Below are 19732 nucleotides of genomic sequence, written 5' to 3'. Positions count from 1 at the left end.
AATAAATTCAAAATTTTACAAAACTATGCAGGACAAACAAAACATAGATGGTCTCCTTAGAGCTGTTCTTCTCTTTGACTGCCCCCAAGCCATTTTATAAAGTACTTTATTAGTAAAGATAACTCACACTTATTGAGACCTTACTATGTGCCAGATACTCTAAGAGCTTTGCATGTATTAACTCATTTGATCTCACAGCAATCCTATCAACAATGTGCTAGTATTATCCCTGCCTTATGGATGAGCAAACTGAGGTGGAGACCTTCAGGATTTTGTCCTGGGTCTCAGACATACTGAGTTTAAGAACCAGCATTCAAATCCAGAGGGTCCAGCTCCCAAGCTCAAGCTCTTAACTACCACATGCTACTGCTTTTTTCACTCAGCCCACCGGGAAACTGATATCCAGAGAGGTTGAGAAGTTGTCCAAGATCACAGGAGTGTAACCGGCCAAGTAGGGATTTGAAGCTATCATCACAGAGATATAGATACTTGCACTTTCTGCTGTACTAGAATTAGCTACCTGTTTCCCTGCTAGACTGCATCCCCAGCTCCCAGATCAGGCACTGGGATGCAAGCGTTTGTCAAAGGATGTCCTCCAACAGTCCATTCACTTCTATTAATAACTTCATTTGCTTCTCCTAGCAATCCCTAGGTAAGGCAGTAGCTGACATTTAATCAGCACTTCCAAGTGTGCGTTTTTTCTTTTAAACCTCATGACCACCCTATTCCACGAGGACTATTATCATTCCCATGTAAGAGATGAAGAAACTGAGGCTCAGCGCAGCTCAATGACTCACCCAAGATCTGGCAACTAGTAAGTCGCAGAGCCAAGATTCTCCGCAAGCTATATGACAACAAGAGCCCTCATCGCTGACCTCGAGGCCACAGTGTCTGTTGTACAGATGGGGAAACTGAGGCCCGGGATAGGGCACTGGCTTGTGTCCGCGGAGCCGCGGCTACTGGGGGGGTAGGGTCCCGCTGCATGCCTGCCCTTCCACCTCTTTGGTCGCGGGGCGCCACTGCGGTGGACGGCGACAAGCCGCAGATCCTCCCCGTAAGGTACGGAAAGCGGCGGGAGAAGCGCGTAACTCCCCACCTACCCCACGGGCTCCTTGGCACTACGGCAGCTGAAAGGGGGAACGGGAGGGCAGGAAGTGCGTTACCCTGTAGGAGGGACGAATGGGCGACATCCACCAATTGGAACGACGAGCCCGCGTTCGTCCCGCCCCGAAGGAGGAGCCGCGCTCGCCTTTCTGTCTTGGCCAGCCGCAGTGGGGGCTGCACCTGGGTACCGCGGTGGGAAATCCGGGCGCCGGGCCGCGAGGCTGCGGGGGATGGAAGAGGGCCGTGCAGAGAGGCGACGGAGGACGGAAGGTGGGGGTCAGGCCCCGGGGTCGGCCCGTGTCTGTGCCGGAGTGTGGCGCTGGGGGCCCGGGGGCTTGGGGCTCCTCATTTCCTGATGAGGAAACGGGCCCAGAGAGGGCCTGGAAGGCCAGTAGGCTGGAACCTAGTGCCCCCGACACACAGACGTTGTTAAATCGTAGTAATAGGTGCAAAAGTCGGTTTGATCCTAATATTAGGTGACAAAAGCAAAATACAGAATTCTGCCTGAACCGAATACGGAAAATAAGGCCTTCGCGGACCTCCTCTCGGTTACCCGCCGCGTTCTGTGCTTGTGCTGCCGTGTTACAGGAATCCTTACTTTATACAAGTCCACAGCCTCGTATTTTAAAGCCCCGAGGCGAGGCGTGCTCAGAATTCCCATTTTTTCGGATTTTCGAAAGGAATATGATGCATATATTCGATGTTATGTCATACCTTCATTGGGGTCTGGGGCAGCTTTTTGTAATCAAATACATGAGTATTTTCACAGCTAAATATGTGCATATTTACACCAAAAGAGCTAAAGAACGGCCAGAAATAGCCTCAGCTTAGGTCAGATCAGGTTTTCAAGCTTAAAAGATTGGGTTTTAAGACCTTTTTTAGATTTGAGAATTGTAGGTAAGGGATCCCTGCAGGCAAGGGATCGTGATTGAATTGTTGCCTCCTGTATCTCGCTTACCTGGACAGGGGGTGCTACAGTTCCTGAACTCTGCATTTGTTTTGCCACCTCCGTGTCCATCACTAATTCTGTACATCGCCTTGTGCCTTCGGTCTCTGTTTCCTCATCTGTAAAATGGGGTCAGTAATGCTTCCGTCCTCGGGTGAGGATGGATTGAGACCATAGGAAAGCACTCAACTTATGCCTCGCACATGGCTCAAATGGTGACGGTTGAGATCTGCTTATTGCACAGACATTTCCGTTTTTTAATTATTTGGGTAGGCAGTTAACCATGATTAACCTCTGCTACCCAGTCCCTCTTCAGACAACTGCCTTCTGTGTATAAACAGGCCTATCTGCATCTATTTTCTTCTCCTTTCCCCCAAATTGTATAGCCTTCTATGCTGTTATAGTTGGTCCTTCTTACTAACATTTATTTTGGCTGTTGTGTAACATATTTACATTATTTCCTCTTTTTAATCATGATAGGTAACATTTCTGTAAAAATGTTTGCAATGTAAGTTGGAAGGATAAAAATAAAACACCCATATACTCACCATCAAGTTAAGAAATAGAACATTATCATATCCTGAAAGCCCCTGCTAAATCCTTTCTTCCCCTCACCAAAGATGACCACTGCCCCGAGTATTGTGTTCCGTTCCCTATTTTTCTTTGTGGTTTACTGTGTATCTGTAACGACTGCCATGTATGGTTTCGCTAGGTTTTGAATTTTATATAGGATCCTCATATATATATTTATGTGCCTTTATTTTTGCATAACATTACATATATGATGTGAGTAGCTCTACATCACCTTCATTGCTTCCTTGCTATTTCAAATTCCACGGTTTGATTATAAATGCTTTATGCAGGCATTCCTCAACTGATTGTCATGGATACTTGCCAGATTTTTGCTACCACATGGTGCATTTATAAACATATTTCCTGGGGCAGATGTAGAAAAGTTTCTCTAAATTGTATACTGAAGAGTGGCTTTCTGGGGATACCCAAATTTGCCAGTAATATCGAACTGTCTGAGGTGGTTCATAAGAGTTTACACTCCACCAGCAGTGGATGAGTTTTAGCCTAGGCCATTATTCAGAACTTTTGCCTATCTGGTGATGAATAAGACATTGGTCACTGTGGTTTGAATACTCATTTGCCTGATGACATCAAGACTGAGCAGCTTTTAATATATTTATTAATCATTTGTGCATCCTCTTTGAAAATTTCTGTTGCTCATTTTTCTCACGCACTTGTCTTCCCCTTACTGATTTGTAGGACTTCATCACATATTCTGAGTATGAATCTTCCGTGGCTTCAGTGTGTTTCAGATGCTTTCCAGTTTGTAGCTTGTCTCCTCTCTCTCTCTCTCCCACTCTCAAGTATTTTGGGTGAACAGAGGTTCTTAATTTTAACAAAGTTGGATTTATTGGTGTATTCCTTTATGGTTTGTACTTTTTGTATCTATTATTATTATTGTTATTATCGTATCTTTTAAAGAAATCCTTCCCTGCCTTTGGCTCATAAAGAATGTTCTGTATTGTTGCCCAAAGTTTTATAGTGTTTTCTTTCTTATGACCTTACTCCTCAAAAAGATTTTCTGTGCATAGTGTGAGGTGAAGGTTGAGTTCTCTGTTTTTTTCACATAAGGGTAATCCATTGTTCTGGCACCTTTTATTGAAAAGCTTGCTTTGATCTGGTGTTCTGTTTCTCCAACATGTCATGTATCCATATCTGTGTGCGTTTCTGTGTCTGGGTTCTCTGTTCTGTACTGCTGGTCTTAATTGGTCCATGTTATAATATTTTCATACATTATTCATTACTGTAGCTTTAAAATAAGTCGCTACCTGGTAGGACGAGTCCTCCTGTCTTCATCTTTTCCCAGAATAGCTTTGCTGTTTTGCCTTTATGTGTTCCATGTAAATTTTTGAATCATGTCAAAACACATGCAGACACACACAGCCTGTTGGGATTTTGATCGGAATCACGTGGGTTCAGTTGCACTGGATCAATGTGGATTTGAAAGTGATTGCTTTCAGTATTCCTTCCTTAAGTATTATGTTTTTGTAGATAACATTAGTAGATAAAGGAAGTTTCTTTTAACTCCCAAGTATTTAGTATGAGTGACTGTTGAATTTAGATATTTTTTATTGTTATCTTAATCACCATACATTACATCATTAGTTTTTGGTGTAGTGTTCCATGATTCATTGTTTGTGCATAATACCCAGTGCTCCACACAGAACGTGCCCTCTTTATACCCATCACCAGGCTAACCCATCCTCCTACCCACCTCCCCTCTAGAACCCTCAGTTTGTTTTTCAGAGTCCATCGTCTCTCATGGTTCATCTCCCCCTCCGATTTACTCCCCTTCATTCTTCCCCTCCTGCTATCTTCTTCTTTTTTTTTTTACTTAACATATTGCATTATTTGTTTCAGAGGTACAGATCTGTGATTCAACAGTCTTGCACAATTCACAGCGCTCACCATAGCACATACCCTCCCCAATGTCTATCACCCAGCCACCCCATTCCTCCCACCCCCCACCACTCCAGCAACACTCAGTTTATTTCCTGAGATTAAGAATTCCTCATATCAGTGAGGTCATATGATACATGTCTTTCTCTGATTGACTTATTTCGCTCAGCGTAACACCCTCCAGTTCCATCCATGTCATTGCAAATGGCAAGATCTCATTCCTTTGGATGGCTGCATAATATTCCATTGTGTATATATACCACTTCTTCTTTATCCGTTCATCTGTAGATGGACATCTTGGCTCTTTTCAGAGGTTGGCTATTGTGGACATTGCTGCTATAAGCATTGGGGTGCACGTACCCCTTCGGGTCCCTACATTTGTGGTAAATACCCAGTAGTGCAATTGCTGGATCGTATGGTAGCTCTATTTTCAACTTTTTGAGGAACCTCCATACTGTTTTCCAGAGTGGCTGCACCAGCTTGCATTCCCACCAACAGTGTAAGAGGGTTCCCCTTTCTCCACATCCCCGCCAACATCTGTCGTTTCCTGACTTGTTAATTGTAGCCATTCTGACTGGTGTGAGATGGTATCTCATTGAGGTTTTGATTCGGATTTCCCTGATGCCAAGTGATGTCGAGCCCTTTGTCATGTGTCTGTTGGCCATTTGGATGTCTTCTTTGGAAAAATATCTGTTCATGTCTTCTGCCCATTTCTTGATTGGATCATTTGTTCTTTGGGTGTTGAGTTTGGTAAGTTCTTTATAGATTTTGGATACTAGGCCTTTCTCTGATATGTCATTTGCAAATATTTTCTCCCATTCTGTCGGTTGTCTTTTGGTTTTGTGGACTGTTTCTTTTGCTGTGTGAAAACTTTTTATCTTGATGAAATCCCAATAGTTCATTTTTGCCCTTGCTTCCCTTGCCTTTGGCGATGTTTCTGGGAAGAAGTTGCTGCGGCTGAGGAAGAGGTTGCTGCCTGTGTTCTCCTTTAGGATTGTGATGCACTCCTGTCTCACATTTAGGTCTTTCAACCATTTGGGAGTCTACTTTTGTGTGTGGTGTAAGGAAATGGTCCAGTTTCATTCTTCTGCATGTGGCTGTCCAATTTTCCCAACACCATTTGTTGAAGAGACTGTCTTTTTTCCATTGGACATTCTTTCCTGCTTTGTCAAAGAACAGTTGACCATAGAGTTGAGGGTCCATTTCTGGGCTCTCGATTCTGTTCCATTGATTGATGTGTCTGTTTTTATGCCAATACCATACTGTCTTGATGATGACAGCTTTGTAATAGAGCTGGAAGTCTGGAATTGTGATGCCGCCAGCTTTGCTTTTCCTTTTCAACATTCCTCTGGCTATTCGGGGTCTCTTCTGGTTCCATACGAATTTTAGGATTATTTGTTCCATTTCTTTGAAAAAAGTGGATGGTATTTTGATGGGGATTGCATTGAATGGTGTAGATCGCTCTAGGTAGCATTGACATCTTCACAATGTTTGTTCCAATCCATGAGCATGGAACGTTTTTCCATTTCTTTGTGTCTTCTTCAATTTCTTTCATGAGTATTTTATAGTTTTCTGAGTACAGATCCTTTGCCTCTGGATTTTATATCCTGCCACTTGACTGAATTCCTGTATGAGTTCTAGCAGTTTTGGGGTGGAGTCTTTTGGGTTTTCCACATAAAGTATCATATCATCTGCAAAGAGTGAGAATTTGACTTCCTCTTTGCCGATTTGGATGCCTTTGATTTCTTTTTGTTGTCTGATTGCTGTGGCAAGGACTTCTAATACTATGTTGAATAGCAGTGGTGATAGTGGACATCCCTGCCGCGTTCCTGACCTTAGGGGGAAAGCTCTCAGCTTTTCCCCATCAAGAATGATACTTGCTGTAGGTTTTTCATAGATGGCTTTTATGATATTGAGGTATGTACCCTCTATCCCTATACTCTGAAGAGTTTTGATTAAGAAAGGATGCTGTACTTTGTCAAATGCTTTTTCTGCATCTACTGAGAGGATCATATGATTCTGGTTCTTTCTTTTGTTTATATATTGTATCACGTTGATTGATTTGCAGATGTTGAACCAAACTTGCAGCCCAGGGATAAATCCCACTTGGTCATGGTGAATAATCCCTTTTAATGTACTGTTGGATCCTATTGGCTAGTATTTTGGTGAGAATTTTTGCATCCATGTTCATCAAGGATATTGGTCTGTAATTCTCCTTTTTGATGGGGTCCTTGTCTGGTTTTGGGATCAAGGTAATGGTGGCCTCATAAAATGAGTTTGGAAGTTTTCCTTCCATTTCTATTTTTTGGAACAGTTTCAGGAGAATAGGTATTAATTCTTCTTGAAATGTTTGGTACAATACCCCTGGGAAGCCATCTGGCCCTGGGCTTTTGTTTGTGGGGAGATTTTTGATGACTGCTTCCATTTCCTTAGTGGTTATAGGTCTGTTCAGGTTTCCTATTTCTTCCTGGTTCAATTTTGGTAGTTGATACAGCTCTAGAAATGTATCCATTTCTTCCAGGTTATCTACTTTGCTGGCATACAGTTCCTCATAATATGTTCTTATAATTGTTTGTATTTCTTTGGTGTTGGTTGTGATCTCTCCCCTTTCATTCATGATTATGTTGATTTGGGTCATTTTTCTTTTGGATAAGTCTGGCCAGGGGTTTATCAATCTTGTTAATTCTTTCAAAGAACCAGCTCCTAGTTTCGTTGATCTGTTCTACTGTTCTTTTGGTTTCTGCTCTGATCTTTATTATTTCTCTTCTCCTGCTGAGTTTAGGCTTTATTTGCTGTATTTTCTCTAGCTCCTTTAGGTGTAGAGTTAGGTTGTGTATTTGAGACCTTTCTTGTTTCTTGAGAAAGGCTTGTATTGCTATATACTTTCCTCTCAGGACTGCCTTTGCTGTATCCCAAAGATTTTGAACAGTTGTGTTTTCATTTTCATTGGTTTCCATGAATTTTTTTTAATTCTTCTTTAATTTCCTGGTTGACGCATTCATTCTTTAGTAGGATGCTCTTTAGCCTCCATGTATTTGAGTTCTTTCTGACTTTCCTCTTGTGATTGAGTCTTAGTTTCAAAGCACTGTGGTCTGAAATATGCAGGGAATAATCCCAGTCTTTTGGTACTGGTTGAGGCCTGTTTTGTGACCTAGCATGTGATCAATTCTGGAGAATGTTCCATGGGCACTAGAGAAGAATGTGTATTCTGTTGCTTTGGGATGGAATGTTCTGAATATGTCTGTGAAGTCCATTTGGTCCAGTGTGTCATTGAAAGTCTTTATTTCCTTGTTGACCTTTTGCTTAGATGATCTGTGCATTTCAGTCAGGGGGGTGTTAAAGTCCCCCACTCTTACTGTATTGTCAATGTGTTTCTTTGCTTTTGTTATTAATTGCCTTATATAATTGGCTGCTCCCAAGTTCGGGGCATAGATATTTACAATTGTTAGATCTTCTTGTTGGATAGACCCTTTAAGTAGGATATAGTGTCCTTCCTCATCTCTTATTACAGGCTTTGTTTTAAAATCTAATCTGTTTGATATAAGGATTGCCACCCCAGCTTTCTTTTGGTGTCCATGAGCATGGTAAATGGTTCTCCACCCCCTCACTTTCAATCTGGGGGTGTCTTTGGGTCTAAAATGAGTCTCTTGCAGACAGCCTATGGATGGGTCTTGTTTTTTAATCCAATCTGATAGCCTGTGTCTTTTTATTGGGGCATTTAGCCCATTTACATTCAGGGTAACTATTGAAAGATACGAATTTTGTGCCATTGTATTGCCTGTAAGGTGACTGTTACTGTATATTGTCTGTGTTCCTTTCTGGTCTATGCTGCTTTTAGGCTCTCTCTTTGCTTAGAGGACCCCTTTCAATATTTCTTGGAGGGCTGGTTTCGTGTTTGCAAATTCCTTTAGTTTTTGTTTGTCCTGGAAGCTTTTTATCTCTCCATTTTCAATGACAGCCTAGCTGGATATAGTATTCTTGGCTGCATATTTTTCTCGTTTAGTGCTCTGAAGATATCTTGCCAGTCCTTTCTGGCCTGCCAGGTCTCTGTGGATAGGTCTGTTGCCAGTCTAATGTTTCTACCATTATAGGTTACATATCTCTTCTCCCGAGCTGCTTTCAAGATTTTCTCTTTGTCTCTGAGACTCGTGAGTTTTACTATTAGATGTCGGGGTGTTGACGTATTTTTACTGATTTTGAGAGGGGTTCTCTGTGCCTCCTGGATTTTGATGCCTGTTTCCTTCCCCACATTAGGGAAGTTCTCTGCTATAATTTGCTCCAATATACCTTCTGCCCCTCTCTCTCTTTCTTCTTCTTCTGGGCTCCCAATTATTCTAATGTTGTTTCGTCTTACTGTATCGCTTATCTCTCGAATTCTGCCCTCGTGATCCAGTAGTTGTTTATCTCTCTTTTTCTCAGCTTCTTTATTTTCCATCATTTGGTCTTCTATATTGCTGATTCTCTCTTCTGTCTCATTTATCCTAGCAGTTAGTGTCCCCAGTTTTGATTGCACCTCATTAATAGCCTTTTTGATTTCGATTTGGTTAGATTTTAGTTTTTATTTCTCCAGGAACGGTTTCTCTAATAACTTCCATGCTTTTTTCAAGCCCAGCTAGTATCTTTAAAGTCATGATTCTGAACTCTAGGTCCGACATCGCACTCATGTCTGTATTGAGTAGGTCCCTGGCAGACGGTACTATTTCTTGTTCTTTTTGTTGAGGTGATTTTTTTCGTCTTGTCACTTTGTCCAGAGGAGAATAGATGAATGAGAGAACAAAATGCTAACAGGTTAGCAACGTCCCCAGCAAATATACTCTAAACCAATCAGAAAAGACCAGAAACCAGGGGAAAAGAAAGGGAATGAAAGAAAAAAGAAAGAGGAAAAAAAAAGAAAAAGAAAAAGATCAATGCAAACAAAAACAGAACAAAAGAAAAGAAAACAGAATATGATCAAATATGATCAGGCTGGTGCATGGATCAGTGCCACACACTAGATTTTGGGTGTATTTTGGCCAGTTAGAAGAAAGTGCCTCCTAAAATTTAAGAAAGAAAGACATATATGTACAAAATAAGGGTTGATACATTGAAGGGATGGAAGATGACTGTAAAGATGAAAATTATAAAAGATTTTTAAAAGGAATTGATAAGTTGTTTGAAAAAAGAAGATTTAAAAAAAAAGGGAGAGAATGTGATCAGGCAGGAGACTAGAACAAAGCCATACACTAGTGATTTAGGGTATATTTTGATCTGTTAGAAAAAATTGTCAAAATTTTAAAGCGAGAACAACATATACATATGCCAAAAATAAGGGTAACTACTATGAAGGGATAGAATATGACTCTAAAAATGAAAAATAAATTTTTTTTATAAAAGGGATTGATAAGATCTTATTTGTAAAAGGGCAAAAGAAAAATTAAAGAAAAACAGTTAAAATAATTAACTTTGAAAAACTAATGAATCATGGTAAAAAAGCCATGAATTCTCTGTGCAGTATTCCCCTAGCGCTGGAGTTCTCCCATTCTCCTTGATCAGTAAACTTGGTCTTGGCTTGCTGGCTGTTCGTGCTGATCTTCTGGGGGAGGGGCTTGTTGCCGTGGTTCCCAAATGTCTTTGCCGGAGGCGGAATTGCCCCGCCCTTGCCAGTCTGGACTAAGCAATCTGCTCGGGTTTGCTCAGGTTTGCCCTCAGCAGCTTTTGTTCCCTGCAAGCTGTCGGTACAGCTTTGGAGGATGAGAGTGAAAATGGTGGCCTCCCAATCTCTGTCCGGAGGAGCCGAGAACTCGGGGCCCCATTCCTCAGCGCGCCCCCAGAGAAAAGCAGTCAATCACTCCCGTGTGCCCGGTGTCTGGCCGCACTCCGTGCTCACCCGGCCTGTGACCGAGCGTTGCTATCTCTGGCACCCGACCCCGTGTGGAGTCTCCAAACCCAGCAGATCCCTGTGGTGCGTTCTTGCGCCGCTCCTCCCAGGGGAGGAAGGGGAGTCTCCCCGGCTCTGCTGCTTGTTGGGTCCCTGCTGGAGGAATATTGGCCCGACTGGGCCGCGGATCACAGTTTATGGCAACCCCGAGCTGAGAGCCCGCGCCTCTGCTCCGTCTCTGCAGCCAGCTTTCCCGCTCCGATACCTGGGAGCTTGCCGCACTCAGGCACCCCCGGTCTTTCTGTGACCCCGAGGGTCCTGAGACCACACTGTCCCGTGAGGGTTCCACCCCCAGCTCTGCCACTGGAGCGACGTCCCTCAGCGGAGCCGACTTCTAAAATTCTGATTTTGTGCTCCGGGGCTCTAGGCACTTGCCAGAAGCGGCCGGCGGAGGCCCCCTCCCCCGCCGTCTATCCTCCCGAATATCGCCTCGGATTCACTTCTCCGCACGTCCTACCTTCCAGTAAGTGGTCGCTTTTCTGTTCAGAGAGTTGTTGCTATTCTTTTGTTCGATCTCCTGTTGAGTTTGTAGGTGTTCAGAATGGTTTGATCCCTATCCAGCTGGATTCCTGAGACGAGACATAATCCAGGTCTCCTACTCCTCCGCCATCTTGCTCCGCCTCCCTCGTGACTATTTAATCAGTCATAGTTTCTGAATCTATTAAGATGATTATAGGCTTTTTCTTCTGTATTCTGTTGATGTGGTGACTCCCACTGACTTTATTGAGATATTATTGAGCTATGACATTCAATTGATTATCACATCTTATACCGTTGAGGGGATAAACCCAATTGGTCACCATGTAGAATCCTTTCTATGTGCTAAGTTTCAATTAATGTTTTGCTCCAGACCATTGCAGCTGTGTTTCTGAAAGATACTGACCTTTTTATTTCCTTTGTTTTGAAGCCTCGGTTAGGTTTTAATGCCCAACTTATGTCAGCCTTATCAGATGATTTGGGGAGGGTTTGCTCTTTTGCAGGCCCTGGGGTAGTTTTGTGACATTTGAAATCACTTGCTTCCAGAATGTTTGGTAGGGCTTCTTGATAAATCCATCCAGATCTGAAGTTTTCTTTGTGGGGAGATGGACTTCCCACAGAATGTCTTCAATGGTTATAAAACTTGTTGGTTTTCAGATAATTCTTTAGTTGGTTTTGAATGGATTTCCTATAACTTTGCATATATTTACAACTTCAGATTATTGTTAGGTTGTTTATGTCCTTTTTTTTAAAATATGTTTGTATCCTCAGTTCCCGTTTTTCATTCCACACTTGATCTTAGCCAAAAGGCTGAGAAGCGATCCCCTTTTTCATTCCAAATAGTGTTTATTTGTCAGTCTTCTCTCTCTTGGAAAATCTTGTCAGAGGTTGGTTGCTTTTAGTATGTTTTTTTCAAGGAATAATTTTGGTTTTGTGGATCTCAAATGTATATTAATTTCATTGTTTTCTGCTCTTTATTATTCACTTTCTTTAACTTTTTTTGGATTTAATTTGCCGTTGGATTTAATGTTGCTGATCCTAGTGATAGGAAATAAACTTTGGCAGGACATAGTGACTGGCTGGATCTGCGGGCGAAGGGGAGGAGAATCAGAGTTGGATGCTCGGGCCTGTGGTTTGTATGACTGCGTGGACCGCCCCCCTACCGCCCCCCCCAAACCGGAAGATTCGTGAAGAGGACTCAGGCAAAGAAAAAGGTTGAGGATGGGGGAAGGAGGAGATGAGCCCAACTTAGGACCTGTTGAGGTTGAGTTATCGCTGAGGTGTTCTCAAGGATACCTAGCAGGCAGTCTGAGAAACTGGTCCTGAGCTCCTGCATCTTCCCACCCCTGAGGTCCAGTTGATGTGCTGTTTAAAAAAAAAAACAACTGAGCAGCAACTAACCTTTTTGTGTCTCTCCTACGTGCCAGCTCCTTGGCAAACCTCTGGTAGTCATATCTCATTTAAATGGCATCTTCTGTCTTAAAGATAGTTTTTTGTTATCCCCATTTTATAGCTGAAAAGACTGAGGCCGAGGAAAATGAAGCTCATTAGCTGAAATATTTTTGTGCTGTATTTGCCTAAGGGAACAGCGAATTTCTTGTCAGATCATGGCATTGCCTGAAGTGAATGTTAAACCCTCAGAATTCCAGGCCCCTTGGTGGTCCGAACCTCCAGGAACGGGGCCCAGGAATCTGTATTTTTTGTGTGCAGGTTCGATGACTCTCAAGCTCAGGTGGGTCTGGCAAACACTTGTCTCAACACCACCTGCCGATTTCTAAAGCCACGCTCTTTGCCTCCGCACCGTGCCACCTCTCCGTGGCGAGAGCAGGCTGTTTGATCGGGACTTGTGTAATGCTTTTATCAGCTGTGATCTCTGCGGTTTGTGGAAAGATAACGTTTTAGTAGAGAGCAAGAGATTGAAAAAGCACCCCACAGTGACAGTTGTTTCATTAGTGGTTTGGGAGATGAGAAGGAAACTAGTACTGGGTAAGTGCTTACTAGCAGTTCTTTAGGCGGTGAATGCCGTTCTAAGTAGAGTGTGAGAAAATGGGGCCACAGCTGACTTTATCCAAGGCCATAGATCCAATAAGTGGCTGAACCAAGTTTCAGACCCAGAATTGTCTAGGAGTAAATAGAGCTAACGCTTATGCAGTGTTTATCCTGTTACCCGGCTTTTATTGTGTATTAACTCACTGAATGGAGTAATTCCATGGAGGCCGTTGCTATCGTTCGTCTCATAGATCAGAGACTGAAGCACACGGAGGTTAGGTTGCCCAATTTCACTCACTTAGGTGGTAGAGCAGGCCGGGTCCAGGCACTCTGGCTGGCTCCAGAACCCACGCTTCTCCCCACCTGCTGGTACTCGTCGGCTTGCCCCAGACCCGTGTCCTTTTCATTTAGGGACATTTGGCAGGATGCACTTGAGTTTGAGAACTACAACAAATGTCTACTTGTGAATGTCAGTTAGTATACAACACAGAACTTGGCTTTCCGAGAGCCCAGAGGTGACTGGGTTTCATTTCCTTCTTTTCTTAGCTCCTTCACACCCGCAGGGTGGTACTAGAAGGGCAGGTGTCATGACTGACGTCCACCGGCGATTCCTCCAGTTGTTGATGACTCACGGAGTGCTGGAGGAGTGGGACGTTCGGCGCCTGCAGAAGCACTGCTATCGGGTCCATGACCGTGAGTATTGTCTCCCGGGTCCCAGGATGCCCCGGAACCATGTGATTGGGGACTAGAGACACGGGTATAAAACCATAGAGCCGGCCAAGCAGTACACCTCACCGGGGCCTTCAGGTCTCTCACACAGTCTCACACTAGCCCGTTTCACATCTTATCTTTGACTTTTATTTATACTTTTTATTTTTTTACGTAAATCTGACACTTAGCCCAGGGGATAGGAATTTGGACTTTGAAGCCATCTAGTTGGGGCTCACACCAAGGCTCCAGCATCTTCTCCAGCCTGAGTTTCTTTATCTCTCTAATGAGGACAATTCATCGTCCTTGACACCACAGGGGGGTTCAGAGGATTAAGAGACAAGATGCATACAAAGTGCCTGGCCCCTTGGAAGGTGCTCATTTGGCAGTCAATGGTAAGAGGGTGGCTGAGCACAGTGGGTCAGAGCGTAGCCTGGGACTCAGGCAGACCCGGAGTTAGTGCCGCCCTGGGCCGGCCGTGTGCGTTTGGAGCATCTTCTCAGTGGTTGCTGAGACAGGAGGTAAGATAAGACACACGAAGCATTCAGAGACTGGGCCCGGCTAAGTTGGCAGTGCAGTACAAGCAACAGGATCAATGCTGGCAGGTCAGTAAAATTGGTATTGGTAGCTCGGGTTGAGTTGAGTGTCAGTATGGGTAGAGCCTGTTGAGTGACAAAGAAAGTGGATAAATTATACTTACTGTATGATGTCACTGTGTTAAGCTTTTTGTAAAACTTAATGTTTTTTAAAGAATTTATTTGAGAGAGAGTGAGCGAGCGAGCACGTGATGGGGAGGGGCAGAGGGAGAGGGAGAAGCAGACTCCCTGCGAAGCAGGGAGCCTGACACGGGGCTCGATCCCAGGACCCTGGGATCGTGACCGGGGCTGAAGGCAGACGCTTAACCGACTGAGCCACCCAGGCGCCCCAACCTAACGATTTTTGCTGTTCATGAATACAAACATCTGCATGTAAAAAAAAATAAGAGTGGACCAGAAGGATATGTAAGACACTTGTGAGGTGCTTGCGAGAAATCAGAGGATACTGTCATCTTTATCATATTTTGTTCTTTTATTAAAGAAAAGATCTGAAGCGAATAAGGCATTCGTGGTGTAGTCTGATGATCGTCACTTCCGATGAATGGGAATATGGGTGTTTGTTTATATTCTGTGCTTTTGTCTTTCTGTGTTTTCAGTTTTCAAAAGAAGAGGGGAAAGCACATAGGGGTGAGCCAGCCAGGAGGAGTGAGGACAGGTGTGTGTGGGGCGCCAGGTTTACAGGTGAAGGCCCATGAGAAGAGGGGCCGCGTGTGGGGGAGTGCTGTCTGCCGCGTGGCGGAGGCGGAAGCCGCATCGGAGAGAGGTGAAGGGTGGGTGGGAGCAGCACGGGTGAGGCGGCAGGTGCAGAGACATGTGCAGAAGGGAGACGAGAGGGTGTGTGCTAGGGCAGAGGCAGGTTGGGAGGGACTGGCCCCTTGAGGTATCCCACGTAAAATGCCGGGAGCTTGCTGGGGGATGCTAAATGAAATGCTTGCGGGAATCCTACAGTAAGGAAACCTCTTGAACCTTGTTTCATCCCGTGTATCCAAACTTCGTTGACCTACACCTGACATACTTTGGGAAACCCCAGATAGGAACATATGATATGTGGGAACAGATGTGTCCTTATGGTGTGTGGGCTTACAGATCAGGAAGAACCCACCGTATGTACACCAGAGTAATGGGGTTTCTTTTGTGCTTAATTCTGGGGACAGTGAAGACATCTGGAAGGGCTTGAAACAGAAAAGGGACATAATTAGTGCTATGCTAGAAAACCGTCCTTCTGGTGAAAACATAACTGCTCTACTTGCATGCACTGGGGTGGATAGAGGTCTTTGGTAAGGGCCTCCTTTATGGGAAAGGCGTATTACACCTGCCAAGCTAGCTGCCCTTGTTCCTTAAAAAGCACAACAGGGTTTTCAGCCTCCCCCTCGGAATGCTCCAGTGAAGGGCCTAAGAATGTTTTTCTTAGTCTTTTATCTTCATGACAGTTCATTCCTCCCCCCTTCAGTTTCTCATGTAAGTCCTAAATGTGGGCTTTAATGCTAATGGGGAAGTTTCCGTAGCTCACTGCAGGGAGCCACATGGTGCCTTAGTACTAAGAATGAAAGTGTTTTTGCCTTTGTTTGACCTTTAAAGTTGTTATGACCTAATTTAGGAAAGTCCTGTAGAAATATATCTAGGAATTAATTTATTCTTCCCACTTTATGTGCCGTATCTATGCATTAAGATATCAAGATACAGTTATGGTTAGGGTAATGAGGATAGAGATGGAGTTTGTTTTCCCCTGCCCTTCATTAAAAAAAAGGCTTTTCTTAAGCATTATTGTTATTTTAGAGACTTTAAAACGAGAAGTGATGGAAAGAAATGATCTCAAATTAAGTAAATACTTACAAGACCCAACATTATTAATCTGTCTTTGGAAGAGATGCCCAGGAAAGTCCCCTTTTACCAACTGGAAACGTATTCAGCTTCTAAGATAATTATGAAACAGAGGAGTAATTGAATCTGTGGGTTATTCTGATTGCAGTTTCCCATGGTTTTTTGTCCGGCTTGCCAAACACACTTCCTATTCTGGGCTCTGGTTCCAACTCTTCTTACTATCATGAAACTGGAAGCAAATTCCCCAGTTCTCTGGGCTAGTGAGAGTTGAGGTTTTGTTGTGATGCGCTGGCATAAAGCCGTGGGCCTGGGCTTTCTGCGTGGCACTGAGGGCCTGTGGGCTCTCGGAGGGCACCTGAGGTTGTGAGCTGGAGTGTGTGAACGTGTGTGCGGTCATCCGGCACCTCTTGGGGGCGTCTTGGGGGCCAGGCCCCTGTGCTGGGGACTGGTGACTGGTGACACTGAGCCAAAACTTTTGCTTCGCCTTGGGTTTCATGAATCATGCAGACACAGAATCCTATGATTCTAGTATAAGCCTCCCTTGATGGAAGTAGGTACAGGAAGCCAGGGGAGTGATGATTAAGGAGACTTGCATTTGAGGATTTCCACTTTTGACCAAGACAGAGTAACAGGGACCAATCTACCTTCCTTTCTGAAACAAAAAGAGATGAAACAGTGGACATCAGTCAGTGAAGGATAGTGACTCCTTGAGGGACATGCAGTGAAGGTTTTTCCCCCCACTGTTGTCTTTTCTAGTACTTCCTCTCCAGTTCCCTGGACACTGAGTGGATGTCCAGTAATTCAGCTCAGTTCTGACACTGTTTACCTGGAGTTAGCTTCAGATCCCACAGTTAAAGGGGTTCGGCTCCACCAGGCTGCCCCCACTTCAGATGCCAGTCTCAAGTCTGGGCCTCTAGTACTTCCGATCGACCAGCTATACATCACGTTTTCTGGCCTACCCCTCAGGTTCAGTAATTTGCTAGAATGGCTCACAGAACTCAGGAAAACCCTTGACTTACATTGCTAGTCTATTATGAAGGATAGAGCTCAGGAACAGCCAAAGGGGAGAGATGCATAGGCAGGGGTGGCACACTTTCTGGGTGCTCCATCCTCCCAGTACCTTGATGTGTTCATCATCCTAGTGGATCTCCAAATGCCATCATTTGGGGTTTTTTTGGAGCTTTCATTACACATGCGTGATTGATTAAATCATTGTCCACGGGTGATTAACTCCGTATGTAGTCCCCCTGTCCTTCCCAGAGTTGGGGATGGGGCTGAAAGTTCCAAGCTTCTAATCAAGGCTTGGTCTTTCTGGCAACCAACCCCCAATCCTGAAGTTCTTTAGGGACCTACCAAGAGTTGCCTCATGAGAACGAAACACTTCTGTCACCCTTGTCACTCAGGAAATTCCAAGGGTTTTAGGAGTTCTGTGCCAGGAACCAGGGATGACAACCAAGTATCTTTTTTTTTTTTCCAAATATGTTTTTTATACTGCAGGCAAAAACAGAATCAGCACTATAATTGCCTCAGCTCACTGTCCTAAGCGTTTTCAGGCCATGGTGCAGGGGAAACCCAGGCAGAGCTAAATAGACTGTCTGAGCTGAGGGGATGGCGGATGAGAGCTCAAGGAGACAGAAGCATTTGCAGGTCAGAGCAGAAGAGGTGCTCGGAGAGGTGGAGTCGGCCGCCTCCCCCTACTCCCTGGCAGGGATCCAGCGAAGAGCAGATACACAGGGAGCTGCCCGAGGCCAGGCAAAGATGCAGTTGAAAGGATTAAGAGAGAATCAGTGCCTCTGATATGAAGAATTCTTAATCTCAGGAAACAAACTGAGTGTTACTGGAGTGGTTGGGGGTGGGAGGGATGGGGTGGCTGGGTGATAGACAGTGGGGAGGGTATGTGCTACGGTGAGCGCTGTGAAGTGTGCAAGACTGTTGGATCACAGATCTGTACCTCTGAAACAAATAATGCAACATATGTTAAGGAAAAAAAAAGATAGCAGGAGGGGAAGAATGAAGGGGGTAAATCGGAGGGGGAGACGAACCATGAGAGATGATGGACTCTGAAAAACAAACTGAGGGTTCTAGAGCGGAGGGGGGTGGGGGGATGGGTTAGCCTGGTGATGGGTATTAAAGAGGGCACGTTCTGCGTGGAGCACTGGGTGTTATGCACAAACAATGAATCATGGAACACTGCATCAAAAACGAATGATGTAATGTATGGTGATTAACATAACAATAAAAAATTTAAAGAAAAAAAAAAAGAGAATCAGTGCCTGATGTTCACAGGGTGGAGGATAGTACCCACTGCAGGTACACAGTGGCTTTGCTGGGGAGTTCTACCAAGAGTTGGAGGAAGAAGTGCTAATGGTTCTACCCACTCCTCCAGAAAATTGAGAAGAGGGGACACTTCCCAACTCATTCTTTGAGGCCTGCATTATCCCGATATCAAAACCAGGCAAGGACATTGCAAGGAGAGAAATCTAAAGACTAACATCCTTCGTGAATATAGATGCTAAAATTCTAAACACTATTTTAGCAAATGAAATCCAGCAATATATGGAAAGGATGATATAATATGACCAAAGTGGTGTTTAGACCAAGAATGCAGGGTTGGTTTAATATTTGAAAATCAATCCATGTAGTTTACCATATTAACTAAAAAAGAAAAACCCATATGGTCATCTTAGTAGTGCAGAAAAAGCATTTGACAAAATCTGATCTCTATCCTGGCATGATGCAACAGAAATTCATACAGGGAAGTAGAGATGCTAAGGATCAAGGGGAGAAGCAGATTTACAGGGCCTTGGGGCTTAGAGCAGGAGAGAGGACTCAACAACTACATCTATTCTCAATAAAATCCCTCAGCAAAGTAACAAAAGAAGGGAGATTCTTTAACCCAATAGAGAGGGTCTGTGTAAAGCCTACAGCTAACATACTTCACTGTGAAGACTGAATACTTTACCCTAATATCAGGAGCAAGACAGGAATGTCCATTCTAATCATTTCTGTTCTAGCCAGTGCACTTAGGCAAGAAAAAAAGTAAAAGCCATTCAGGTTGGAAAGGAAAAAGTAGAACTGTCTATTGAAAGACATGATCATCTATGTAGAAAATCTGATGGATCTTCAAAAATCTACTAGAACTAGTAAGTGGGTTTAGTAAAGTGGCAGGATACAAGATCAATTTCCAGAAATCCATTGTATTTCTGTATGCTCAGAGTGAATCATCAGAAATTGAAATTTTAAAAAGCACTGTTCATAATAGCATCAAAAATATGAAATACTTAGAAATAAATGTGATAAAACTTTGTAAGCCCTATCCACTGAAATATACAAAATATTGCTGAGAGAGGTCAAAGAAGATCTAAATAAATGGAGAGACATACCATGCTCATGGGCTGGAAAACTCAATATGGTTAAGATATCTGTTCTCAAATTGATCCAAAGATTCAACTGAATCCCAATCAAATCCCAGCAGGGCTTTTTGTAGAAACTGACAGACTGACTCTGAAATTCACATGGAAGGGTAAAGGACCTAGAAAAACTAAACATATTTTGAAAAAGACAATCAGACTTGGAGGATTAACACTGAGTTATTAAAGTTAATTAAGAGTAACCTGATCTTAAGACGTATGATATAGTTACCCTATCAAGACAGTGTGGTATTGGCATAAAGATAAACTCATAGATCAGTGGAATAGAGCA

The 19732-nt window shown here is 43.7% G+C and overlaps 1 protein-coding gene across 1 annotated transcript in view; it reads left to right on the top strand.

The window, feature by feature from the left end:
- The first annotated feature begins 1232 nt into the window (after nt 1-1232).
- Nucleotides 1233-19732, top strand: part of NSMCE1 (NSE1 component of SMC5/6 complex) — a 39306-nt gene continuing 20806 nt past the window's right edge. Inside the window, exons 1-2 of the mRNA XM_028110036.2 lie at nt 1233-1374; nt 13452-13598. Coding sequence (XP_027965837.2) covers nt 1335-1374; nt 13452-13598 — 187 coding nt within the window. The 5' untranslated portion in view covers nt 1233-1334. The remainder of the gene's footprint in view (nt 1375-13451; nt 13599-19732) is intronic.

This window comes from Eumetopias jubatus, unplaced genomic scaffold (genome assembly GCF_037043125.1).
Source record: "Eumetopias jubatus isolate StellerSeaLion01/CBP00866 unplaced genomic scaffold, mEumJub1_p1.0 scaffold_12, whole genome shotgun sequence".
NCBI classification, from domain to species: domain Eukaryota; kingdom Metazoa; phylum Chordata; class Mammalia; order Carnivora; family Otariidae; genus Eumetopias; species Eumetopias jubatus.
This window is presented reverse-complemented; position numbering and strand designations above follow the sequence as displayed.